The sequence below is a fragment of the Lepeophtheirus salmonis genome, chromosome 6 (genome assembly GCF_016086655.4).
Source record: "Lepeophtheirus salmonis chromosome 6, UVic_Lsal_1.4, whole genome shotgun sequence".
In the NCBI taxonomy this organism is placed as follows: Eukaryota; Metazoa; Arthropoda; class Copepoda; order Siphonostomatoida; family Caligidae; genus Lepeophtheirus; species Lepeophtheirus salmonis.
In genome coordinates this window covers 18,573,686-18,600,076 of record NC_052136.2, presented here as the reverse complement: position 1 = coordinate 18,600,076, position 26,391 = coordinate 18,573,686, and the positions used below count along the sequence as shown (strand labels likewise).

The 26,391-nt window shown below is 32.6% G+C and overlaps 3 protein-coding genes across 7 annotated transcripts; 2 read left to right on the top strand and 1 right to left on the bottom strand.

Moving 5' to 3' along the window:
- The first annotated feature begins 117 nt into the window (after positions 1-117).
- Positions 118-1,560, top strand: LOC121119684 (longitudinals lacking protein-like). Of its 2 annotated transcripts, none has more exons than XM_040714419.2 (2): positions 118-289; positions 610-1,560. In XM_040714419.2, the coding sequence occupies exon 2, from the start codon at positions 651-653 to the stop codon at positions 1,035-1,037; it is 387 nt and encodes a 128-aa protein (XP_040570353.1). In that variant the 5' UTR covers positions 118-289; positions 610-650; the 3' UTR covers positions 1,038-1,560. The 2 variants fall into 2 exon arrangements, with proteins under 2 accessions (XP_040570353.1, XP_040570354.1); XM_040714420.2 differs by lacking the exon at positions 118-289 and adding an exon at positions 484-502.
- A 2,185-nt stretch (positions 1,561-3,745) lies between these two features.
- On the bottom strand, positions 3,746-6,234 carry LOC121119984 (uncharacterized transporter YutK). 4 transcript variants are annotated; one of them, XM_071889281.1, is made up of 4 exons: positions 6,115-6,234; positions 5,258-6,043; positions 4,946-5,203; positions 3,746-4,882 (listed from the first exon to the last, which is right to left on the bottom strand). In XM_071889281.1, the coding sequence occupies exons 2-4, from the start codon at positions 6,002-6,004 to the stop codon at positions 3,953-3,955; spliced, it is 1,935 nt and encodes a 644-aa protein (XP_071745382.1). In that variant the 5' UTR covers positions 6,005-6,043; positions 6,115-6,234; the 3' UTR covers positions 3,746-3,952. The 4 variants fall into 4 exon arrangements, with proteins under 4 accessions (XP_071745382.1, XP_040570774.1, XP_040570773.1 ...); XM_040714840.2 differs by lacking the exon at positions 6,115-6,234 and having other exon boundaries at positions 3,746-4,243; positions 4,297-4,882; positions 5,258-6,107; XM_040714839.2 differs by lacking the exon at positions 6,115-6,234 and having other exon boundaries at positions 3,746-4,243; positions 4,331-4,882; positions 5,258-6,106.
- A 16,494-nt stretch (positions 6,235-22,728) lies between these two features.
- LOC121120762 (chymotrypsinogen A-like) lies at positions 22,729-24,035 on the top strand. The gene is made up of 4 exons (XM_040715621.2): positions 22,729-22,841; positions 22,935-23,203; positions 23,254-23,479; positions 23,550-24,035. Exons 1-4 carry the CDS (start codon positions 22,769-22,771, stop codon positions 23,924-23,926), a joined length of 945 nt encoding a protein of 314 aa, XP_040571555.1. The 5' UTR covers positions 22,729-22,768; the 3' UTR covers positions 23,927-24,035.
- The last annotated feature ends 2,356 nt before the right edge of the window (positions 24,036-26,391 follow it).

Sequence of the window (26,391 nt, the reverse complement as noted above, 5' to 3'; positions counted from 1 at the left end):
TGTATAAAACGCGTTCGGCAACCCGATCAAAGGATGTATACCGAGAATATGTAAAAGGTAGCAACAGCGTCACGGCGTCTCTCTTTTATTTTCGGCTCAAAAAAAGAAAAAAAAAGAGTGAGTGGAGAGAAAGAAAGAAATATAGAAGGAAAGGAGGCGAATAAATCCCTGAGAGCTTGAGACGCTTCTTCCACAACTCCAATAAGCTGATCATAATCGCCGGTTTGCAGTTTACACACCTTAATTTCAAGTACAAAGAGGAAACTGACATATTCGTCAATTTTTTAGAGTAAGTTAGTACTGTTATGTATTTTTGGAGGGGTTTGATGGAAGTAAGAGACGAAACCGTGTAGTCCTGGGGATTTTGTTTTATCTTCTCCATTATTTTGGTTTTATTAACTGGATTGCTGATTCATATATCACTTTTAGATCATTTATTTACGGGATGTGTGGGATTCACTTGGATATCTGCGTATCCTTCTTTAGACTGAATTTACTAATTGTATGAGAATCTATTTATTATTTATTTAGTACCTGTTGTGTTTTAACAATTATTAAATTGATATTATCAATACAATAAGATAAAATATTTTTTCTCTGTCAATTTAGGTGAGGATTCCTAGAATAATATTATACACCAACTCATAACAATGGCTCAAGGAGGAGATCAACAACAATTCTGTCTAAGATGGAACGACTTCCAAACCAACATGGTATCATCTTTCAAACATCTTCGCGATGAAAAATCCTTTACCGATGTCACACTTGCATGCGATGGTCAAACATGTAAAGCCCATAAAATGGTATTATCTGCCTGTTCTCCATATTTTAAAGCACTCCTTGAAGAAAACCCTGCCAAGCACCCGATCATTATCCTTAAGGACGTTCCATTCCAGCATTTAACAGCGATATTGGAGTTCATGTATGCTGGTGAAGTGAATGTGGCTCAGGATCAACTTCCCGCTTTCTTAAAAACGGCTGAGAGGCTCAAAGTCAAAGGACTAGCAGAAGCACCTCAAACTATTAAGCAAGAATAAAAAAACAAAACCTATCAATTTCACGTAACGAAATATATTTTTTAAAATGTGGATATTTGAATAATTATTTTTTGATTGAAAGAAAAAGAAAAAATGTTTCTTATTAGGCGTTTCTTTCTTATATGAATAAATATATTATATATTATAGAGGTATATAATCTTTCCTCTCTTTCTTTTTATTTGTTTGTAATTAATTATTCGCTATGTCACAGCGAATAGTAACAGAAATGTTTGAAAGCACCAATTATAAAACATATACTCTTCTTTATTAGGGTTATCATACAAAATTTTACTTAAAGGACTTTGATCTCCCTTAAGAGACATTTGGAATGTGAAAAAAAATAATAAAATTATTAAAAGCTCAATTGCACATTTTATTTTTGCTCTGCGTAATGGCGTAATTACTCTTATAATTATTATATGTCCTTAAGATCTATATTATATCAATGAAATATACGTTATGCTGCCCAATTGTACTTTGATACAAGTGAAATTGGATTCGTAGCTCTTTTTTTCTTGCTAACTAAGTTTATTAACGTCTTTGATTCCTTTTTTGAATTAATGATATTACTTTTTTGTTTAAATAGATTTGAGAAAATGGGACGGATAGAATTGTGGTGAGTTAATTAAAAAAGCCAGTTAATTTTATCAACTATGACTAGACGAAATGTAATTGAACAGTGGTGATAAATGACACGAAACATAACAATTATTTTAAATGTTTCGTCTTGATGAATTATAATTGTGGCTAAATGTGGGAAATTAACACTGAATAAAAATCAAGGAAGGGAGAAAGTTCTAACTATTCATTTTAAATCACACAGCTCAATATTTGTTCAATTTCTTGGGATGAGTTCGGATAAATGGTTTTAGAGCTTTCATTTTATATATGAGACTTAATTTGGCCCCGATATGACATAAAATTGATACAAACAATTTCTAATTTTTTCTTAGGGGACGATGAATTTTTGCTAAACATTAAGTAGAATAATGTGTTAATAGAAATTGACAATAATGATTCGTGGAAGAAAACCAATGTAATCCAAGCTCAATTTTTATTTCAATAAAGTCTGTTTAAGAAATTCAATATCTTTAACTGACTTTATATTTATTGACATCCAAATTTTAATGAATTACAAATATTTTCTTCATAGCTGGGCACAATTATTTACGACATATAACTAACAACTAGCGAAAGCTACAAATTAGATATATATTTATAGTCTCTATACTCAAATGACTATAGTACTTATATAGACTATAAAATATATTGTTAAAAGTTGTGTGTTGGAGTCGGGCATTTTATATACAGATTCCGCAGTCCTGATTTTCAGGACAAAACATTTCCTATCTATCCATATTCGTTAAATTAAAAAGTTTCATTTAAAAATCTTAAAAAAATATTTTTCGGTGACTTACTGGATTAATTTGACTCCCCATAAACATGGATATTACATTGTGGTAAATTCTGTTGGCGTACATATTCATTGTCAGGGATTACCTAGAAAATATGTCTCATTTTAAAGGCACAACTTTTAATATTACTCCGAATGAAATGCAAATTCAGTCGGGTCTGGTTTAATGGCCATATGTGCTAGGATGTTACTGCAGCCATATCCAGTTTTCAAATTTAGAATTGATACAAAATAAGAAACCTGCACTGAGAGATTGTTTTTTCAATTTCCCTTGGCTGACTGCTTAATACAGGTTTGACTGAATATTCCTGTTCTGTATATCATTTTGTTATCTCATAGAAATTACCAATTGATATTTTGCTCAAATCCCAGCGCTGGTAATACATTAGGGTAGGCCGTTTGAGGGTCTCCAGTTATTTTTTTTTAAATTTGGGTATAGAGCGTTTTTACGTTGCGTCACAATTTTAATGTTGTCCATTTTGGGGGCCTAAACAAGAACGTTATATAATTTTGGAATATGTTTTGAAAAACTTATATAAAAATGAATTTGATAACTTAATGAAATATGATCAAAGAGTGACAATTCATCTGAAAGGAACATTTTCATCCTCTGGAGTCTTCTTTGTATTATTTATAAGATATGAGATCGTCAAAATAAGTTAATATTATATGCTCTGACTCTGTCAATTCTGTTCTTTTAAAGCAATCCCCAAATGAAGGTATAGATCTCTGGGTTGTGGTTGGAGTTGTCAATCTTACTCCATCTAGAGATAGACCAAGTAATTGGAACAAAAAAGTAACTAACGAAATAACTGGAAAATCAAATAAAGTCCCTTATCATAAGGGTCATGATATGGAAATCGAATTTGATCCCATGGATGATATAGAATATATATATATATAAGTTTTATAAGAATGAAAACCCTTTTCCCCTTAATATTAAGGAAACTATTGGATGTCAAAACGGGACCAACAAATAGAAATGAATTATAAATAAATAATTACGTCGTTATACAATCATACTTCCCTGTTGTAGATATAAATTAACTAGAATAATGGAAAGAATAAGATATTTTTCTTCAAACATCCTGCTTTTCTTGTCCCTAATCAATAAAACAAACTGTACAAACCAAACCATTTTTTCTTCCGTATACTCAATTTGAAGGTTTTTCAAGAAATTAGACTGAAAAAGGGATTAAAATGAACCTTGAAGAAAATTGAAATGGTATTGTTTCGCTTTTGATGGATTAAAACCTATAAAATTACAGAATATTCAACAGAAACTACATCATGTGGTTTGTGAGACATAATTTTTTTTATAAAACGGACAAAACTTGAATCATTTGATTATTATCATAGATTAATAATACAGTTAAAATTTATACAGGAATGAAATTTCTGACCATAATTAGTAATTATGGTGATCATATTTTTAAAAAATCCTCTAAATATGTATAAATAAATATTCATTTGGCGTTATGATATTGCAGTTATAATGAATTAAGCGATGAGTGAACCAGCAACACAGGCAGTTAGGAAACAAGCTAGAGATCCTGAAAAATATGCTCTTATGGCTACATTAGTTATTGTTCGGCGTCTAGTTGGAGCCATTGTTGATAAACAGGCAACTTGAATACCCATCGAAGCTGGGTTTGCAAATCCACATAGCGCATAAGTTGCAATAATTCGAGACCGTCTTGATAGTGTATGTGATATTCCTAGTTTTTGAAATGCTACAAATTCCGTTAAAAAAGATTTTATTCCAATTAATTCTCCGACTTCGTGTAGATCCTGTAAATACAATGTAGAATATAAAAATGTGTTTTGCACTAGGCTCTGCTCACGGTAAAACCGGCCCTGATTGTATATTATATTAACCTTATTGTCGCAGCCAAGGATCCACGCTAGAGGAATAAAAAGTTTACCCAGTAGGAATTCAAATGTTATATCAGAGTATCCAACTAGATTTCCACCCCAGGATAACAAAGAATTTAATAAGCCTATAAAAGCTAAAAATGCAATCAAGCAAGCACAAATGTTCATTACTAATTGCACTGCAGTAATAGCCCCTTGAGTTGCGGCATCCAGTAGATTAGTTGCTTCACCCTTCACTTTGAAATTATCCATTAAACTATTCGCTTCAGTTTTTGATTTCTTACTTTCTGGATATAGTAGTTTAGCTGATGCCAGGGCAGCTGGCGCAGACATGATTGAAGCAGAGAGTAAATGGGTAGCATCAACTCCGAAAATTATGAAGGCTGCCAAGACGGATCCCGCAATTGTGGCGAATCCTCCAGCCATCACTGCATGGATCTCTGATTTAGTCATCATGTGTAAATAAGGTTTTATAATTAGTGGTGCTTCGGATTGACCCAAGAATATATTGGCTGCTGCATTCATGGATTCACACGCAGTTGTTCCCATGGAAATCTGTAAGACATCAATTATTATATAAGGAGTCGTAATATTTATGTTAATAAGGTCATAAATTACTTGAAGAACCCATCCGATTTGAGAGACTATTTTTTGCATGACTCCAACATAAAATAGCATTGATACAAAAAATGAAAAAAAATATATTACGGATAGAGCTTTAAATAAAAGAACTGGGCCGAATCTATCATTGATTCTATTCAATTCCTCCAAAAATGTTTCATTTTTAATTCCATCTGTATTCAAAGGCTTCCCGCTCACCAAATATCCATAAACAAATGAAGATCCTTGATCTGTGAAATCCAAAAACTGCTTCACCTATTTTTAAAAAATGTTTAATATTTTATATTAACTCAAAATCTCTAGGCTTACTTTTTTACTACTGCAATCAAAGACATTTCTTCCAAAATCCCATCTCAAAATTAAGAGACCCAAAAGAAATTGAATAATTAATCCCATAATAACCTGTCTCCACTCCACTCTTCCAGGATGTTTTGAGAATATAAATCCCAAAAATACAAGTACAAAAATTCCGAAAAAGGAAATAAGTCTTCCTTGATCTTCCCATGAGTCAACAACGACAAAAATTAATAGGCAAATAATGACAATTGCATTCACTACAGCAGGAAGCCATTTAATTTCTGAATACCATGCATAAACCTCATTAAAACTTTTTTGTACAAATGTATTTAAAATAATATAGGGTTTGATGAATTTATAGTATCCTAAACCGGAATAGATCCCTATCAGAATCAAAATGAGTAGTCCAACACCATTGCACCAATCTATCCCATTTTCCTCTTGAGTAAAATAGGTGGCTAAAGTCCATATGAAAAAAGCATTCACAACCAACGCGAGAACGATCATTAATGAATTTTTATGTGTGGTCTTCTTATTCTGTCCTTTACATCGGGATGTGAGACTTTGTCTGATATATTCAATTTTGTAAGGTATTCCGGAGAGTGGCTCCAGGTTTTCAAAGATGTCATCCTCCTCATCTTCTTCATCATTTTCATCACGGGATTTTACTTGATTATTATATTCTTCTTCCGTATCAAATGGTCCAATTTCAAAGGATGGATTGTCTTTACCTGTTGTGTCCTGTATGGTAGGCTCCATGTTCTAGAAGCACTATCAGTTAAATTAAGTTCTCCATGACTAGGATTATAGTTGAATAACATGTATGCCGTTTAGTAGTACTGTGTGTGCATGTGTAGAAATATCGTTACCTGTCAATTCTAATGCGTGTCTGTGCACAGGTGCTTTTATTAATTAGAATTTTTGTTCGTATTTAAGGACAATATTAACATTTGCTGGATAAAGATTATTTCTATGGAAACCTTTCCCTCCTTTTTTACAGAATAATAAATAATATATCAATGAGTGATTGGGATCTGGTAATATATCACAAGGAATACGAACGTAGCTCTAATATTCCTTGTATACATTGTCATGAATGAGTCTCAGGTATGAAGAACAACCTTGAAAAATTATACGCATCAATGTTATTGCCTGTTCCCCCGAAAAAGAAGAATGACGAAGAGGAAATACCACTAAATTTGACCTATAATTAGTTAATTAAATAGGTTAATAATTAATTTATAAAAATGTAAAAACCCAAAAGAGCTTAAATTTATTTCTTTAAACGAAATAATGTCAAACATAAGATTGATATCACAACATAGGTTGGGAGGGGGCTGTGGGAAAGTAATTTCGTATTTCCCGCCTTTTTAAACTAAGTATATCTTGTTCATTATTGCTCGATGAAGCGTTGTAAAAGTATGAGTGTATACTACAAACCCTTCTTGGACAGTATTGCACTTAGCCGGTTTCGTCCTGAATTATTGTGCGTCGGTTATGGAGGTCTGAAAAGAAGAAATTTGCTATATTTTACATTTTTACTTTCTGAAAGGAAAAAACGCGTCGAAAGAGGCCAAGAAAATTTGTGTTGTATACGGTGCCAATACTCTTTTGGTTCGTGTTGCACAACAGTAGTACTAGCGATTTCGTTCTGGTGTAATGGAAGTGAGTAATGCACCACAGATTGGCAAGTCTGTTGTCCAAAATGTCGATAACATCATGGAAAATATCAAGATAGATATGTTAGCAGTTGTGGTATCATTCAAGAGCTAAACATTGATCATAAAACTGTTTTAAACCATTTCCAGAAGGCTGAATACAAAAAAGAATTTTTAAAAAAATCGAACAGGAGAGGAATTGTGTTTATTCAAGAAAATGGTAGGTCAGAAGCTCCGGGAGCTTGGATGGGAAGTTATTATGCATCTTACCTACATTCCGGACCTGGCACCAATTGACTACCATCTTTTCCTGTTCATGATCAACGCACTTAAGTTACAAATTTGGTCTCAAAAGAGACATGTTAAAATTGGTTGTCTGAGTTTTTTTCCAATTGTCACAAAGGCTTCTACGAGAAGAGAATTATGAAGTTGGATTCGCGTTGGCAACAAGTTATCGAACAGAACGTTGTATACTTGAAACGAAGCAAAAATACGAAATTCCTTTTTCCCGAACCTAATATACTGATTGGGCAGTTATAAATTGAATTTGTATTGTAGTTTAATAGCAGACTTGATAAATGAGCATTTTTCATGTTCTCCGTTCATTTTGAGCACCTCAATTGACTGAATTATATATATATATATATCATGATCGAATAACAGAAAAAAAATCGTTAAACCCTTCGGTTTCCCTAGTTTTGTTTCTACCTTTTTTTTAAACAAGAGCTTCGTGCTAGCAGGAAGATATTTGTCAACTATTATTATTATTACATTTTTATAATCGAGTGCAGGGCTTGTGGGAATACTTCCAATACCCAGTGATGTTAATCGGCAGAGATTCATATAAAAGGAAAGCGGATATATTAATAAAAAAATAAACTGAAAAATCAGGTGGTTACCATTACAATTTAAAGAATGTTGGGGATATTGCTGTAAGAATGTTCTAGTAACACTGGTTTTGGAGGAGATCTAGCATCCATCGATAATAATCGAATATTTCATAGAGTCAAGTGCATTACCTGTGTTAGTAAAATTTAGGACCTTAACCAAACCGAAATACAAGCAATCCCAAAACCCAATATTGGCTGCCCAATAGGAGACACCATAAAATTACGACGGACAGGGTTAGAACCATTTAACGTAAGAATAAAGATACAAGCTGAAAGTGCCCACAGTCTTGATTTTTCCACCACCAAAGACCTGTACCAGATATTTAGGTAAAATATAAATGTTTCACCCATGGTAAAGTACAAATTTAATTCTTCTCACATTTATCCTGAAGAAGACATAGACTCTAACCCTTAATCCATCATTGATCTGGAATGAGATTGACGAACTTGAAAGGGCAGATGACGGACAATACATCATAAAATGGACTAGTTTCCAACACCAAAAACACTTCTAGCCAAACGCAGGTCATTTTGGTCTGTGGAATACGTGAAAACTTGCATTTATGTCTCTCAACCTTTGGATTAGTCTTGGAGGAAAGCGACTCCCCCCATGGGACGAAACAGACTTTTAGGATCCTATTACATGGGCACCATAACAGATTCCTTTGATTCAATTTCCTTAGCATAACTGATGAAGGTTTCCAAAAATCTTGCTATGAGCCCATGTCTATTAGTTTTGGGCTACCTCTTTCAAACACAGTTTGACAGAACCGTGGGGATGAAGTGTTCTTCCTCGAACGACACATTGCAACTTGCACATGAAAATTGACCAAACTTTGCCTGACCGAGTTACATAGTCATCCACAGGCTCTCCGGCTCCCTGTTTCATGTCGGATAGCCGGAAACGTTAGAATATAACACTTTTTCTTAGAAAGAAAGCATCTTGAATCGTCCTTACCATCGAAGCAATGAAGTCCTCCTTAGACAAAACAACAACTTTTACTGTATTGAACCATTTCCAGACTTCTATCCCAGGACAGTGAAGTACTTTTTATATTCCTGATACAATTCCACAAACAAGGGCACATCAAATTTCAATTCGTCCCGCCAAGACGACCATCTATTACCCTTCTAGTCACTATTCATCACGAATGCGGAGGTTTCCGTTCCCCCAGCTGTACCGTCGTGTTTGACGAAACATTTCCAGAGGGTTGAGTAAAATTATTAAAATGGAAAGACTTTAATAAACATTGAAAAAAAATTGAACATCCTCGCAGTCAGCAACCTAGGTTTGGAAACGACTTAAAGCTGGAGATTACATTGAAGACAAACCTCGAAGTGGTCAACCAAACAAACTAACTACAGAAGCTGCCGAGGGGCCTTAGAAGCCAATCAAAGAATCAAAATGACTGAACAGACCATTTCCAAGTCGACAGTCTCCATTGCCGTTGAAATTGTTGATGGTAGGTCTCTAAGGCTTCACAAACGACCTTTACTTAGTCAGATCAAAAAACAAAACAAAAAAAAACAACAACAATGGTCTCCAGTGCTGTAAACGTATCTTGAAGGATCTTAAACATAATGGAAAGAGGTGTATTTTCTTCAGTGATGAAAAATCCTACACTCTTGATCATGATGTTAAAAGGCAAAATGATAGGGTTGTGAGCTTTGAAAATAATCACTTGGACCTTCAGTACATATCTACTACCAATCATCCTGCATCTGCCACAACCCTCCGGACCGTCTGGTTGCTGACTGAGAGCTTTTTCTTATGTTGGTGTGACCGGCGGCTGGACTAGAACAGCTGTTGTCCTTCTTTTACCACTTAAAAGTATTTAATTTGACAAAAAAAAACTAACCTCACATCTAAAACTAATGTGCTAAAAAAATCGAACTATACGTTTACAAAAAAACAACCCATGAAGCCTATTAAATTTTCATTTAAAAAACAATCAAACACTTTTCGAACACACCGTAATACGGTGTACGCACGCTGCTATAGATTCTACTTATAAATTGTTAAATTGGAAATAAAGATATATTACGTCCTATTTAGTTTATGCTTCATTTATTAATCTGTATAGTTTATATGAATATGGAATATATATCCTGTATCCACCTATGTAAGTGATTCCTAATTCATTTCATGTCATGGATCAATTATTTCTTTGTTAAATAATCAACGTTATCCTTACAATTCAAAAGTGTTAATGTTTCCAGATAACTGTATTAACACGATAATGTTTTTTTACTATATAGGTACATGGGCCACCCAAAAGATTACCATTGACCAACAGATGGAAATAACATCCTTCCAAAATATTATTAAAATTCAGTAAAAAAGTCGTCGAACAGTGGTATTGCTATCACCGTTTTTTTGGGAAGAGGGGAGGCGCTTGAGCCACCCTAATAGTTTTTGAAGTCTCTCCTCCAAAAATTTTTTGCATATCCTATATATATTTATAAGTATGTTCTTTGGTATTATAACTTACGAGGGATCTGTATATAGAAAAAACTAAGACTACAAATTATAAAAGAAAAAACGGTTCATGCGTGTGCTCTTTTTTTCTTTCTTTTTTCATTATTTAATAAGTCAGGGAGGTGTTAACATCTCCCTCTAAAGGAAGAATTATTTTCCATCTTTGTTGTAAATTGATTTAAAATTGCATAAAAAAAATATACATGAATTTAAATATAATTATAATATTTTCCCTGCACTAATGTTATTTCAAAAGTACAAGGGTCTTCTCTTTATAGCACTAATTCATATTCTTCCTCTTCAAGCATAAAACAAGCAGGTTTTATTAACCAAAGTCTTAGTTTATGTATACCATATGCCCCACTTCCGTCTTATCCTCGCGTTCTGACAAAAACCCATCTACATAGTTATCACACATGGAATCCAAAAGGGTTGAACAGATAAGTCTGATATTTACCAAGTAGACATCTAAAATGGTACTTGGAAAACTACCCTGGGAAAATTGCCTGTTAAGGATTGCCCTGGAGAAAATTGCCAGTTAGGAAAATTGTCCGTATTTTTTCAAACTTCATGATGAATTATAACACATTATAAATTCACTTAATATTAATTTTGACAAATATCTAAATATATTTGTTTGTTCCATCCCCCAAGGGAGTACCTTCAAGTGTAAATAATATTATTGCAATACAATTTCCGTGCAAATTTTTAAGTTGATCGAATCTTCTAAGAAATGGATCGAAAAAATTGGTAATAAGGAGAGGGGGGGGGGATAAATAGTTTAGGGTCTCTTAAAATATGGGTGAATACCCTCCACCCTCAGATTGACCAGGGATAGTCTGGGATTGCTAGAACCATCTCCAGTACATCCAACGAATTCCTTTAATACTAAAAAATAGTTCAGAGCCTTCGGGTTATGAGAGGTACTTTGGAGTACCCCTGAATCCTTAAAAACCACCACTAATTCATCGAATACATCCAAGGAACCCATCTTATACAAAAAAAAAAAATAGTTCGGAGCCCTCGGATTGTGCAAGGTACTTGGAGTACGCCTGAATCCTTAAAAACCACTGCTAATTCATCCAATACATCCAAGGAAACTTTTTAATGACAAAACATAGTTAATATCCCTCGGGTTGCGCGTAGTACTTGTGGATACTCCTGGATCCTTAAAAATCACCGCCAATGCATCACATACATCCAAATAACCCCTCTAATACCAAAAAATAGTTGCAAGCCCTTGGATTGGGCGTGTAACTATTTTTTGGTATTAGAGGGGTTTGTGTTGATGGATGGAGATGTGGTGGTGAAGTTGTGACTAACTGTTCTTTACATGATCAATGTGGAGGTATCTAAGCATCAGGAGTGTTTAATTATAATCATTAATTTATATCTTGTTGAATTTTAAAATTCAAAAGTGTTCAGATTTTAATGGACGACTCGGTATTTATAATTAATAAACCTATTTACTGGGTTGACTATAAGTTTGAAACTTTTTTAAATTTTATATATTGAGTGATAAATTGATCCTAGAAAAAAAACACGCAACTTAATATTTTAGAAAATTTATTGAAATTGATTTCATATTTTATCAATTTTTCAGTATAACTGCCTCCTTTATCAACTACCTCCGTTAGACATGACAAAATACTTCATATGTTGCACGCAATATAGATTTGGGAAGTTTCACCCATTCCATCTAAATTTAGGCACGGAGATCTTCCAAAGTAGTAGAGGGGGTTAAGAGCTGGACTGGAAGAGGCAAGGTTTCCAAAAATCCTAGCTAAAACATATTTAACCCAACTCAGCGGGTAAATCCTGTGTTTAAACTATTTTCCTCACGTTTTCCCCTCTATAAAACGGATTAAACTGTGTAAAACTCGTACTTCTTAGAAAACCCAGTTAATAAAGGAAAAGTCCTTTTAAATTTTCGTAAAACAAACTTGAAATTAGACATTAAAGAAATATGCATAAGGGAGGGAGACCAAAAAAAGTATTGTGTGGGAACATTTTATTGCAAAAGAGGGCAAAAAAGCACAGTGCTAAAAATGTTTTCACGTGCTTTCTGCTTGAAACTGCTTGAAAACTCATAGGGCTGGCTTCAAAGCAAAATGAAGGAGGAACTTAATGGCAAATCCGTCTCCATACAGGAAGATGGATGACCTAATATTAAAAATGATCCCGTATTTGCTGCATGTCTAATAAATAAAGGGAACGGTTATTTTCACGATGCTATTGACCCTGGTTCGAAAATAAAATCTGCTGATTCGTTTGGCATCATCTTGCGTACCTCAGGGTCAGTGGCTGGATCAATTTATTTACTTAGGAGTATTCAGTACTTATGGTGTCACGGTGCCATATGTTATCCGATCCTATCACGGATATAATCTGGGATAAATCCGAGATACTTCTACATAGGTACGCGTGTATCACACATAGATTTCTATATCCAAACTGGTGAGGCACATCTTAAATAATAATAATAAACACATACATTTATATTACATAAGGTGAAGAACATTACTTGACAGTCTGCAGCTGAATACTTATGTAAACAACTGATTGCCATTGTCATTGAGAAATGCCAGAGTGACACTTGCATGATTACGGATGCTACACAATGTAAAATCCCTTGCGCCTTACAAAACAGCCATCGACAACGACGATGACGTAACACAGCCTTGTCAGCTTGATGCATATCAACTACACCCTAAATATCAAGGTCAGTTTTTAAATAGCAACTACGTATAAACTTCTAAGACTTGGCTAAAAGAGATAAATTTGTCATTTATTGGTGTCGTAATTTCATTCGAGGTACAAGGTGCACCACTGACATCATCCTTTTTTGGCGCTAATGCCATAAAAACTCATACTATAAGCTGTTGGAAAACTCTTACTAAAAGATTTTCCTTGCCTAACTGTTTCATTGAACTAATGGAACAATTGTACTCTGTTGTTGCTTCCTCCAGTTCCATTGAAAGAGTATTCAGTAGTTATGGACTGGAACATAACAAACTCTGCAACCGATTATATAATGTTAAAGCAGGCAAACTTGTCTATTGCTATCGAATGCTGCGAGGACCACAAGAAATAGATTATGGATAGTTAATTTTTGTAACTTTAAATATATAATAGAAAATAAATTGTGTTGTAAATAGCTTCATATAAAATGTATTTGATTTAATGAGTGAAAATATATTCACCTATAGATGGAAAAATCTTGGGCAAAATGTATTTTATAGTACACGGGTTAAACCCAGATATAACCCGAGTCATGGGTAAAATTTATTAATTAATCTGTTGGGGTTTATGTATACTTTAAATTTAACTTTCTTGACGCTATTTGGATTCTAAGCGGACTTTGGGCGTCCACTTCTTAATTTATCATCAGCATTTCCAGTCTTTCGAATCTTTTAATGTTATGTCTAACGGAACTGAGACTGATTGAATGTTTCAAAATCTGACAAATTTGAAGGGATGATTTCCCAGCACAATGAATACTCTCTTCTGCTTTTCTTAGATGATGCATCTTCACTAATAAAAATATCTTTAATGGTCCTCTTTTTATATCAGAAGAGAGGGATTGAACTCATATTGCATAACAACCAATCATATTGCAGGTTACTTTACCATCAAAATTTTGCCCGCCAAATCTAAGAGGTTCATGACTTTTGGTCACCCCTGTATATAAGTAATTATACAACGATGTTGAGAATTTTTGGGCTAAGCCCCCCATATGACGAATAATAGCAACCTCCCTGTTATCCAATAAAAAATAATATTTAAGTACATTTCTATTTATTTTATAAGGAGCTTTTCCTCCTAAGATCAAATATGAAATCCACAAATTTTAAAAGATAAAGTTTGAAATTGAAAAAAGAAACCCGAAATTATAATTGTATCAGTATAGTTAAATAATTTATTTATTTAAATGCTGATATATAAATATATAACTTTTTCGGCCCTATTTAATGATTACATAAGTGTAATTTTTATCACTATAATAAAATTTCGTATTGTCATCTTCAATCTCAGTGATATGGGTAATAAAATTGCGAAATTTTGACACAATTTACAAATGATTAAGATGATTCATACCCTTATAGTTCATTGGAGTGTCTTTTGAATAAGGATAAATCCAATTTAACAATAATAATTTACTTCATTCATCTGATAACTCGGTCAGAAAGCTCTATGATACAAATCATGAAAACTAAAGATCCTCTTTTTTAATATAAACAAAAGTCCTACTTTCCATCTATCTGCTTAGGAATGGCTTTGAGAGTCTAACGTTGTCTTAAGCTGTTTTTTAATGACCAAAGAGACTCACAAATCAAAGTAATAACTTTTTGGGAATTGGAAGTGATGATTGAAGTGCACTGGATGTATAATTGTCCATAAGAGCTGTATAACATTATATTCAGCCTTACAATTGGAATCAATATCCCTTATCAGTGTGTTAGAGATAGTTAATTTGCTTGCTATGTATATCAAGGGCACTAAAATGAACGATTAAATATATAGAAAATCTTAGGGTAGAATACGAAGTCCAGATGAATTGAGGAGGAATATATTTATAACTTACAATGAAGCAGCTGTGGATAGAGAATGATAACTCCCTATGTTCCTGATTGTATCATTCATTTAATTATTTTTGCTCTATATCGAATTCATCATTCCTCAGTTCTCATAGGAGTATGCGAAGATTCTATAAAAGATTTGGACAACCAATCATATTCTTAAACTGTTTATTACGAGATTATAAGTCATTATCACGCGCCTTTATGTTAAAATGTAAATTCACAATGAATTATCCTTTGATTAATAGAGATGAGCGCCAAGGAGTGAGACAAAAATCATACTCCAAAGGGACGAAAACATCAAGTAATGGGTAAGAGGAGTGCTTCTCAGATATTCAAAGGAAAATATATGAATTCCTTGGAACAATTGGCGGATGCAGATCTGTAAAACCGAAAAGATCCATCGAAGTCACAGATAACCCAGAAATACAAAGGCACTCGATTCCAATTATCATAAAGTATTTTTATCCGACGAGGTTTCGTTGGGATTAATTTTCATAGTTGTTAATATATCATTGGTAGAAACCATTTTGCTTTCGTAAATTATAGATTACCTTTATTATCCTCTCTGAACCTCTCTCAAATGGGAAAGGAAAAATTTGAAAAAAAACATAGTTTTCTGTATATTTCTTGTTTCCAACTGTTAATTAGTAATTAGAGAATATATATTAATTATAACATACACTCAATTGATAATCCTATCAATGACTGAGTATGGAATGACTTTCAGCTGTTTTCATTATTTTTTATTACTTGACTCTTGTATTATTTAAAGCAGATGATTAAGTATTATGAACTCAAAAAAGGTAATATATAGGGTTTTTATTCTTATTTTAATCTATATCAATCTAGGGCCTTCGCTTAGAATATGTGTCATTTATTACTCTATCATTGATAATTTAGAGCTCCGTATAGGAGCAAGATTACAAATATTTCCATAATTGTTGGGCAAAATAAAACAGTTCTTGGAGAAAAGGAACAAAATGTTAACTTTGTACAGAATGATTGAATGATTTTTCCTTCTTAGGCGGCATAAGTGGCGTTGCTAGATCCCTTTTTGAAGGCTTGAGTTCTCTTAAAAGTAATTGATATCTGATATATATTTAAAAGTCTGTTTTTGGAGAAACATGGAATCCAAAACAGTTAACATATTAGTCTAAAATTTAGCAATTAGACATATAAAATAAACAAGCATGTTCCTGTAATATTTATTTGGGCCTCCGAGGTACTTAAACCTCTTTTCCCTATTCCTTTTCTCTGTCTCTTTTCTAATGCCTTTATTTTAGTATATATATAAAATAAACCTATCTATTTAAGTATGAAGTAATAATATACCAATGTTGATTATTTTTGGGGCTAAGCAAGGAAGTACCTAAGGTTCTTGCTGAACTTCATCTGAAGTTACATTCTTTTATTTAAATTTTATAAAAAGTACTTTCCATTTTTTTTTCTTTTTTAATATAAGTTGAACTACACACCTTTGAGATTTAATTCATTTTATACGGTGCTCCCATTTTTTCTTTATACTGTCATCAAATAATATTAAGAAAATTTATTCAAGGTGTTTTTATTATTCTTTTATTCTGGAGGAGAGAACTCCTAAATATTAAGTGAGTAGCAACGTGTGAATGTTGTAAATGATATACATCAGGGATTCCTTTATACAGTGTACCCTGTAACTATTATTCATACAAACATATCGATAAACTTTACTTTATAAGTAAAGATTATTCGTTAATATGTAAAGTTATTTTATTATTCGAAAATTAAAAAAAAAAAGAAAAGATCTTTTTAAACATTTCCGTTACTGAGCTTCTGAGCTTAAAAATAGGTAGTTTTTTTATAGCCTGTTGGAAGGCAATTACATAAAATGACATAGAAAAGGGGTAGAAGGGTGAAACAATTCTTGATTTAGCTTCGGAGCTAATAATTTTGTCTTATATAAGATGCTATGGTTCTTTATTGAGAAAGATTATGCTATTTCCCCAAAAAAATTATTTAGCACTCCTTAGGAAGTTAACCAACTGAACCGAATCGTGGGATACATCTCAGTCAATAATTATGTACTTCTTTTATGCTCAAATGAGTTATGTGGGGTTCTTCATGAATTATCTTTCGAAATTTTACACATCTGAAACAAAACAGTCTCATATCCCAGACGTCATGTTATGCCTCTCCTCTTTTTGTTGTCTAGGGTTTTTTAGAGAACAATTTTATTGCATACTGCGGAGGGTAGCCTTGACTTCATGCCCAAATCACAGATGTGGATGTTTGTTTTTTTCACTTACCACCAAGGACTTTATATACATATATTTGTTATATATATATAAATATAAATACTTAGTTAAAAATTATGTTTTTATAAAAAAATATTTTGAATATTTAAAAGAGGTTAAAAATTGTACGTTAATTTTTTTTTCTTTATTACAATCTAATTAAGATTTCAAGTTTTTAAACAATTAAAATCCATACTAATCTAAGGTTTACCAGGTATGTGCTTATGAACTGAGAATTTAAAAAAAACGTTTCAACGTTTATTGTGAAAAAAGGGTTAGAATTTAATTTTCAAAATAAGTGCCTTCGCTTGCCACATTTTCTCCCCATCTTTCAGGGCATTTATGGATGCCATTCCAAAAAAAAATTGCTCGTCTTTGGCTGCAAACTAGCCATCGATTCGTTTTTTGGTTTCAGCGTGAGAATCGAAGCGTTAATCATTAAATCGATGCAAACAAGTAATCATCGGAAGGTGCCAGGTCTGGTGAGTAAGCTGCATGAGCAAGAGGTTTCCAGTTTACAAGCTGGCGGCTATAGAGCGATACGGTAGTGCGTTGTCATCAAGGAAAATTTAAAAAAATTCCCATTACTTTTAAACGTTCTCCAAAGGTCCGACGGTCAACAACCAATTGTTCTTCGAGCTCTTCTTACGTTTGGTCATTCTCTTCATCGAGCAATGTTTGTAATTCGGCGTCTTCAAACTTTTTGTTGGCCAGCCGCGCCCTTTATTTCTCACGTAAAAATCACCACTTTGGAATTTTTCAAACCACTTGAAGCACTGTGTTCTCCTAAGAGCATACCCACCGTAAGTTTCCACAAGCATTTTACGGTCTTGAGAAGCGTTTTTCTTCAATTGGCAACAGAAAATCAATAATATCCGCAAATCTTAGTTTGTAGGCACAAAATTAGACATTTTTACGAGCGAAAAAAGTGCGTTGTTGAATGAAACTATACAAACAATGAATTAAATATTGTTGACACATGTCGAAATAAGAATTTATTTTTTTGGACTGGTTTATAATGTCTGGCTGGCGACACTTAGGGACCAATAGCCAAAAGTTTCATATCATAGGCGCATACCTAGTAAGTATATTATTGACTTACGTTAACTTTTTTATGACTTTTAATGTCAGTACGAAGGAGATAATCCCTAGTACGAGTACGAGTCCCTACTCCCTCCATACTTCTTTTATTTTTCTCCGTTTCATACACATCCTCATTCAGTGTGCACGTATTGGTTTTTGGGAGAACAAACCAACACTAACTAGGGTAACATAGCAGCCTTTAGGTGGATGGAAGAAAAAAAATGAAGGGAGACTACCGTGCTAGCCAATTCCTCGTGGTGAGGATAATTCGTACTAAAACATTAAACCAATTAGCACATCGAAGGCTTACGGCATTATTAGCGAGAAAAAAAATATCTTGATCAAAATTTTCTTTCTTTGTCCGCTAGAGGTATTATTATTTCAAGTATTTAGGAGAATCATATCATATCCTGTTCTCTCGTGAATGAGTCAAGTACTGTACTGTTTCTACTCTTATTTACTTCATTATTCATATACTTTTTGTGTGAACAATTATGAAGAAGGAATTATGATTCAAAATGGTTTTCACATACAGAATGGTCAGCAGGTTTCCAATTAGGAAGATATTTAAGAACTGATATCCATTTTTTTCTTTTTGCAATTTCTTTTGGATTTTTGCTAATGGGAAATTTAAAAAGGCAAACGTTTCCTTGAAGCGTTTGGAAATTTGACTCAGTTCTATTTTTGCATCGTCGGACAGTACAATGACCTATTATTTTGGAGTAATTGGTTTCAAATTTGATTTCTTATAATAAGTAAATATAAAATATTTTAGACTAGAATAAATTACATATGTATTATTACCTAGTCAAACTTAGTAATACTACCTAGTACGTACAATCAATAAATGAGTGACGTCATAGAAAAGTGACATCTTGTGAAGATATTTTGAAAAGTATTGACCATACTATTTCCTCAGGCTAACGGTGCTCAATGCGCTACTTAATTTATACTTTAAATCTTACTCACACAGCTTAATGTACATAATACATATAAAAATAAGCACAAACACTATATAAGAGGTGGGTTACAAACCTAGATGGTGCCACGTTCAAATGGTCATACTTACTTTTAGAGGTTGTTCTTATTTTTTGAAAAGAAATTAAATATATGCATTTCTAAATTAATAATAATTAATTAATAAATTACTCTGCCAAATTTAATTATTTTTCTTTCATTTTTTTCAGCTAACTATTTTTCATGAACTGAGCTACAAATCTGTGTAAAATATTTTTTTTTCCAAAAGCTCTAACACATTCAAAATCGACTTTTTAAAATTCATTTTTTATAAATTTAATTTTCGTCATCTTCCAGATATCTCCAGTAAAATACGGATATGATCCACTATACTTTATGTATTTCACTATCAACAGGCAAACTTTCATAAAATTATTTCAGCTGTCACAGCTTTAGAAGGCTTCAATACATAGAAAAAATATATTTTTATATAAAGCTTCGAATTATGTCAGCTACAACCCTGTATATATAAAAAAAAAGTCAAAATAGCTAAAATACATTCAAAATTACCTTTTTTAAATTTGTCATTAAATAAAAGTTATTTTTCGTCACTTTTCTGACATCTCCAGTAAATTACAAGTATGATCCGGAAAACTTTAGGGTTTTATAAAAAATTTCAGCCAACGTCGACGTTATAGGACTTGCAAAAATTTGATTTTGAATATCGTTTCAGTTTGATGGCTACAAGAATTTGAAAATACAATTGTTCATGGCTACTAAGAAATTGTTATTTCATCTACCGAGGTTAATAGAAATATTATTTATTTTAACCTTGTCATCTACAACTTTTTTTATAGAAATATTTTATTGAAAATAGCTCCAATACATTCCAAATTGAAAATTCACTTTTTTAGTTTGTGTTTTAAAAAAGATTAATTTTCGTCAACTTGTAGACAGTTCCGGTCAATTACGGGTAGAATTCGGTAAACTTTAGAATTTTATGTATCAAATGGCATAATTTTATAAAATTATATCCACTGATACAGCCATTATTGGCCTGGTAAAATTTTGTATCCTAAGCACAATGACTGATAAATAAAATATGAAATATGAAGGAAACGTTCTGACGTCATATATATAAAAAAACATTCAATCGAAATTGTGATGTCATACTATAAGGAAGTGTGTTCTTATGTTGTATTTTTTAAAATTATAAAATAAAAATTGTAATTACCAACTATATTTATTAATTTATTATCTCTTTAGTTTAATGAAAGGTTGCGTTGGAATATAAACGTCATCAGATGGCCCTGATTTTAGCATGTGGCATCTACAATGATAAATATAAGATTCCAAAGAACAAGTGACCTCCTTTTTTGGGAAGGTATCTAAAGAAAATATAATTTTCTGCTTACAAAAAGTGCAATAACTCAGTACTTATCCAACAATACAAGTAATTTTGGTATGAACAAAAATCTACACTCTATATACATTGTAGGAATCTATTTCATGTCCTTGATTAAGTTATTTTTGATTTTTCGTACCCTACCTATATATAACGTCAAAAAATAATGAATAAAAAATTCAACAATCCTGATCGTCGAGAGCCACCTCCGCTATTCTTGGTAAAGGACAGTAACCTCTGAAACGGGTGGCAGAGATAAGAGTCCGAAGCTTGCATATCACCTTAGAAGCCAAACGTAGTCTCTCGTTGGTTCTTTCGAAGTCGTACAAAAGCTGGAACAGGGTTTCCGAATATTTTATATCCTACACCCTTCCCGACGTTCTTTATGATGTTCCCACAAAGTCCCACAGTCCCAGAATATGTGAGAGATTGTCTTTACTTGATTGCAACCCAGACATTGCACACGAGCGTCATTAAAATTTATCCCAGTAAAAAAAGACCTCAGACGATATCTGATATTTCAGATACATTTCCGTTGGATTGTAGACTGAATCCCAAATTGTCTTGAGATATTGATCTACATAAAAAAAATATATAAATACATAAATATTAAATATGAAAAGATGTAAAAATAAAAAAATAGTAAAAATTTTGGTATCAGACATCCCTAAAATAATACATTGTTGCTTTTGAAATACTGATTAAAGGATGTTCTCTTCTGAAATGGAGCTTTTTCCTCCTCAAAAATTTATAAACATAGTAAAGCCACAACATTTAAATATTTTTATGATATTTTTTTATAAAACCAAAATAATTTTGGGTTTTTTTTTTTAGTGTCGGATAAAATAATGAATTTGACAACGAGAGCATTCAATATTATTTATGCTATTGTATTTAAGTTAAGTCAAACAACTATTTATAATAATTAAAAACTTTGGCTAAACCTTTTCTAAAAACGAAAGAACACTTTATATAAAAATTAGAGTTGTGCAGGTGTAATGTGAAATATAACATTAGGGGCAATTCATGTTACGTGTTAATACTTTTTAGAAATATATGACGTAGTCATCAACGATTTTGATAATATTTGGCCAGGATGTTGATTCTATAGATATCAAATTCAGTTTGTGTGTGTTCTTTATGGGTGCCCATACTGTTGGCCCTAGGTGCCATAAACTTAATAAGGCAAAAAAAAAAAAAAAAAAAAAATATTTATTAGTTTTTATTTCATATTTATTCTAGAACTAGAACTAGAAATAGTTAATATTATTTTTTAAATAAGATCCTTCATTTTACTGTAAATATTTTTATGAATTGCTGTTATATTAAAGTAATATATACGAGGGTCGTTTGAAAAGTACGTACAAAGTCCGAGAAATGGCACTTCTGGTGCGTATTGAGGTAATTTTTAGTTAGTACATTTCAGCCAGATTAAAAAGGATAACGCCATTTAATATTTTTTGAATCTCTGCTCGTTGCCAACGGATTTATTAAAGAATTATTGGATGCAACGGCTGCGGTAGTGTCTGATCCTTTGCATTTTATTTTTAATCCGGTTAATATTTCAACAAATGTAACTGTTGTAACAAAATCGTGACAACTGCCCAATAAATAGATTAGAAAGAGAAAGTAGATATAAATAAATAGAATGATTTAAATTTAATAAAAAAAAGTTGATGTATAATCTTTTTTAGGCCTAATGCGTTGGATCTACTATGTACAAGGTCAAATCCTACTAGATACTTATCTATCCGAATTATTAGTCACCAGGATTACACCAAAAGTATTGAATCGATTTTGATCAAACTGGATACGAAGATTATATATGGTCACAGTAAGAGGTGAAGGTAAAACAAAACGTAAATTATGCGTATTCGGCCATAAATTTGGAACAAATTGAGATACATAACTATATTTGATTTTAGGCAGAGGTTATGCGCTTTACCGAGTACCCATTACAGTTAACAAGAGTAGTCTAGTAGCATGAATCATCACTCAATATATCTATATTTTTTTTTCAGTGACGTGCCCTAGAACCGAATCTAACTTTTGCAAAGTGGGTATAGGAGATTAATTTCTCCGAAGTGCGTTGTGTGCCGAGCCACGTCGATACATATACAAAACACTTGTAACTATAGATTAAAGTTTTCTTATGTTTCAATTGGATATTCTTTTTTTTAGTTTGAAACTATAGAATGAAAGACATGGACGTAAAAAGACTCTTCCTCATCTCCTTTTTAATAGGCTCACTTATTTTTGAGGCTATGGGTAATATATAGATTTTTTTTGTAAATTTTTTATCTTAGATTTCGTAAAATTGAATATAAACTATTATAACAAGTGCAATTCCATTATTTATAGGTGAAGCAAATTTGCCAAAAGAGTGTGGCATTTCAAAGACGCATGGACTACAAGGATGTACTCCGAAGACTAGTCGAATTATTGAAAGAGTTGAGGCTGTAAATGGAGAAATTCCTTGGCAAGCCTCTCTTGATGTAAGTAATGGATGGCAGTATTTCACTACATGTGGAGCAGTTGTGGTTAGTAGTCAATATCTTTTGACAGCAGCTCATTGTTTAAAATACAAGGATGAGGGAGTTATGTGGGAGGCAATCGCAAAATTTTCAACGGTATTGAACCTTTATTTTTTATACGATTTTAATTAATCCAATATATTTAGATCAAAGTAGGCGACACCCACATGTTTATAGGAAATGAGATATATAATATAAGTTCATTTTTTATTCATCCAAATTACACTATATTAGAAGATGAAAATAAAACTATCTACAAAAATGACATTGCCCTGGTACAACTTACGAGTAATATTTCTTTCAATGATAATGTTACGGCGATTTGCCTTCCGGAATCAAAGTTCACAGTCTGTGGGAGTGAAAATGTCGTGAGTAAGTATACTATACCTAATATATTTAATTATAGTATACGGAATGAGTAAATCAAAAAATATTTTCACAGTTAGTGGATGGGGATTAACAGAAGAACATAATGAAACTGATGACCATTACATAAGTTTTCCATTTAACTTACAAAGAGCTAATATCCAAACTATTGCTAAAAATGATTCTCGCTGTATAAAAAGCAATAATGGAACCGAAATTGATGACACAGTATTTTGTACTGACAGTCGACCTAAGGGATCCTACCCAGGGGATATGGGAGGACCAGTCTCAATTGAACATTCGGGTAAATGTGTATTGGCTGGGCTGATTTCGAATGAGGAATATCGTGAGAAAGATTTTCAAAGTGGTTTAAATGTGAATATTGTTCATTTCCTGGAATGGATTTATGAAACAATAAGGACTACAGCTCGTGATGGTGTCTCACCTTCTTAATAAAAAACAATCTATGGAAGTTGTTCAATTATTATTTTTAAATAAAATAAACATAATAAATAAGAATCAATCTTAAAAATAAATTTAAAATAATGCATATAACAACAAAGTCGTCAGGCTCAGCTTTTATCTATTATTTTTCGTCTAGTTATATTAGTGGTAGTAACCGGGATTACCCAAAATTTTTAGGGGTCGACGAACCTACATACATATATTCCTTTAATAATATAGAAATAACTCCCCAACAAATCCTTTGTGTTACTCTACGATTTTTATAAGCACACTCACACGGAGCTACTCACTCAATACTTAGACTTTCTCTCCTCAATACTAAAGAAATAATAATAAGGCACTGAATAAATTTAATCATATAATTTGATAAGTCAGGAAGTACTGTAAAGTACCCTTTATTTATTTAAATTTTATATAAGGTACTTTCATTTTTTCTCTTTTTTAATATGAGTTGAACGTTATAACGTGCTCCCGTTTGTTCTTTATACTGTATTGGTATAGGATATACATCAGGGATCACTGCATACCATCCCCCCTGTGACTGTTTTTCATATAGACAAATTTTGCTCCATATATAGATTATTGTTTAACTTGTGGAGTTATTATTGTACTAATATTTAAAGTAAAATAGAACATATCTTTTTTTTAACCGTTCACCTTGCTCAGCTGATGAGTTTTTGAAAAGTTAGTTTTTATCTGAGCCAGTTATAAGGCAATGACATAAAATGACTTAGAAAAGGGGTTGAAAGGATAAACTATTCATGATTTAGCTTCAGAGTTAAAATTATGTCGAATATAATATGATATGGTTCTGCATTGAGAAAGAGTTGTGTCATTTCCAAAAAGAACTGATTTAACATTCTTTAAGAAATAGAACAACCTAACCGAATTGTGTGTTACATTTCAGTGTTTATCTACTTTTTTTTTTTTCTTTCAGTCTCATTATCTAGACACCATGTGACTTCTTTAAACATTTTAAGATTGAAAAACTAAATCTTCCTTTATAGCGACTCAGTATCTCTAGAAATAAGAACGAAGTTTGTTTCTTTTTTTAATAACCACATGAGAATATATTTGTTTATTATTCTATTTTTAAGGAACCCATGAGAGTTTTAATTGTGTTATTTACCTTTTTCACTAATAATAAATGGATGAAAAGCTGATTACCCATAGAAGAATAAGGATTTTCAGGAAAACAAAACTTTTCTTTCCTAATAACTTCCAAATAGTTCAGGTCAGTTCACTGATGGGCTCAAAAAAGTCATGACTCTCTTCTTATTGTTGTGTAGGGTTTTTAACAGAACAGCTTCATTGTATATTGCCGAGAGTAGCCATTACTTCATGCCCAGATTACTCCTGACAAACTTGAAAAGAGATGGCTCCTGAGCAGGTGTGGACGTTTGTTTTTTCGCTTAACAGCAAGGACTTTATTTACAGATATTTAGTATATATGTTATGGGCAATGTGTAAAATCGGGGATTTGCAAAATTGCCGTCTATAAAATTTCTAACAGAGTGGTCATTTTACGTTCATTTACATCGTTCGGTACAAAATGATTGTAGCTATTTTGATTATGAAATGATTCAGTGATGGTAGTTTCATCATTAAGGACTTGGTTATGATAAAATATGATAAACTTGTGTACTTTGATTGAAATTTATATTGTATTTAGACAATTAAACTATTATATGATAAATTATTACGAGAGATACCATTTTATTTTGCAAAATATACCTCGACCAACAGGTTGCGCAGGTGAAAAGCTGCTCCCTCAGGATGAATCAAAACTTACCGCCACCACTACCATGAGTATCAAGGACCCCTTCTAATATAACCCTGTCCAAGGGCTACGTAAGTTAACCTCTTGTCTCCAAGGTGATCAAAATCTATCCCTACCTCTATCCTGAGTATCCCCTTCTAATATCCTATGATATCACAGATTGTGCAAGTGAACCAATCTTCCAAAAGGTGGATCATTATCCACCCCTAACCAGTGTTCTCTTTATAAACTCCATTTTGGGCCTTTCCTGGTCTATATTTTCATGCAGATCTAATAACTGTTACTCCATGGTCATATCCCACTCATTGGATAAATGTAAGCCCTCATGTCCGACCTGTATATTGACCATATTTACTTGGTATGAAGTTCGCCCAATACCAGAGTGAAAGTGGCGATTCTCAGCATACAGAAAGAAATCACGGTCCATCAGCCAGCTTATTTGTCTTGTTATCACGCTGCCACTTCATTAGAATATCCTGAATGTCTGTTTTGTCTCTCTCATATGATTCCTGATATTGTGAGTAATGGGGCTTTCCATTCACAACCCATGGGCTAAGGTATATTATAAATTATTAGAAGTGGTCCTTAATGCTCAATGAAGCGGTGGCTAGTTACCCACCTTTTCGACCAGCGTCTCACTTGCACAACCCATGGACAGGAGTGAATTGTAGAT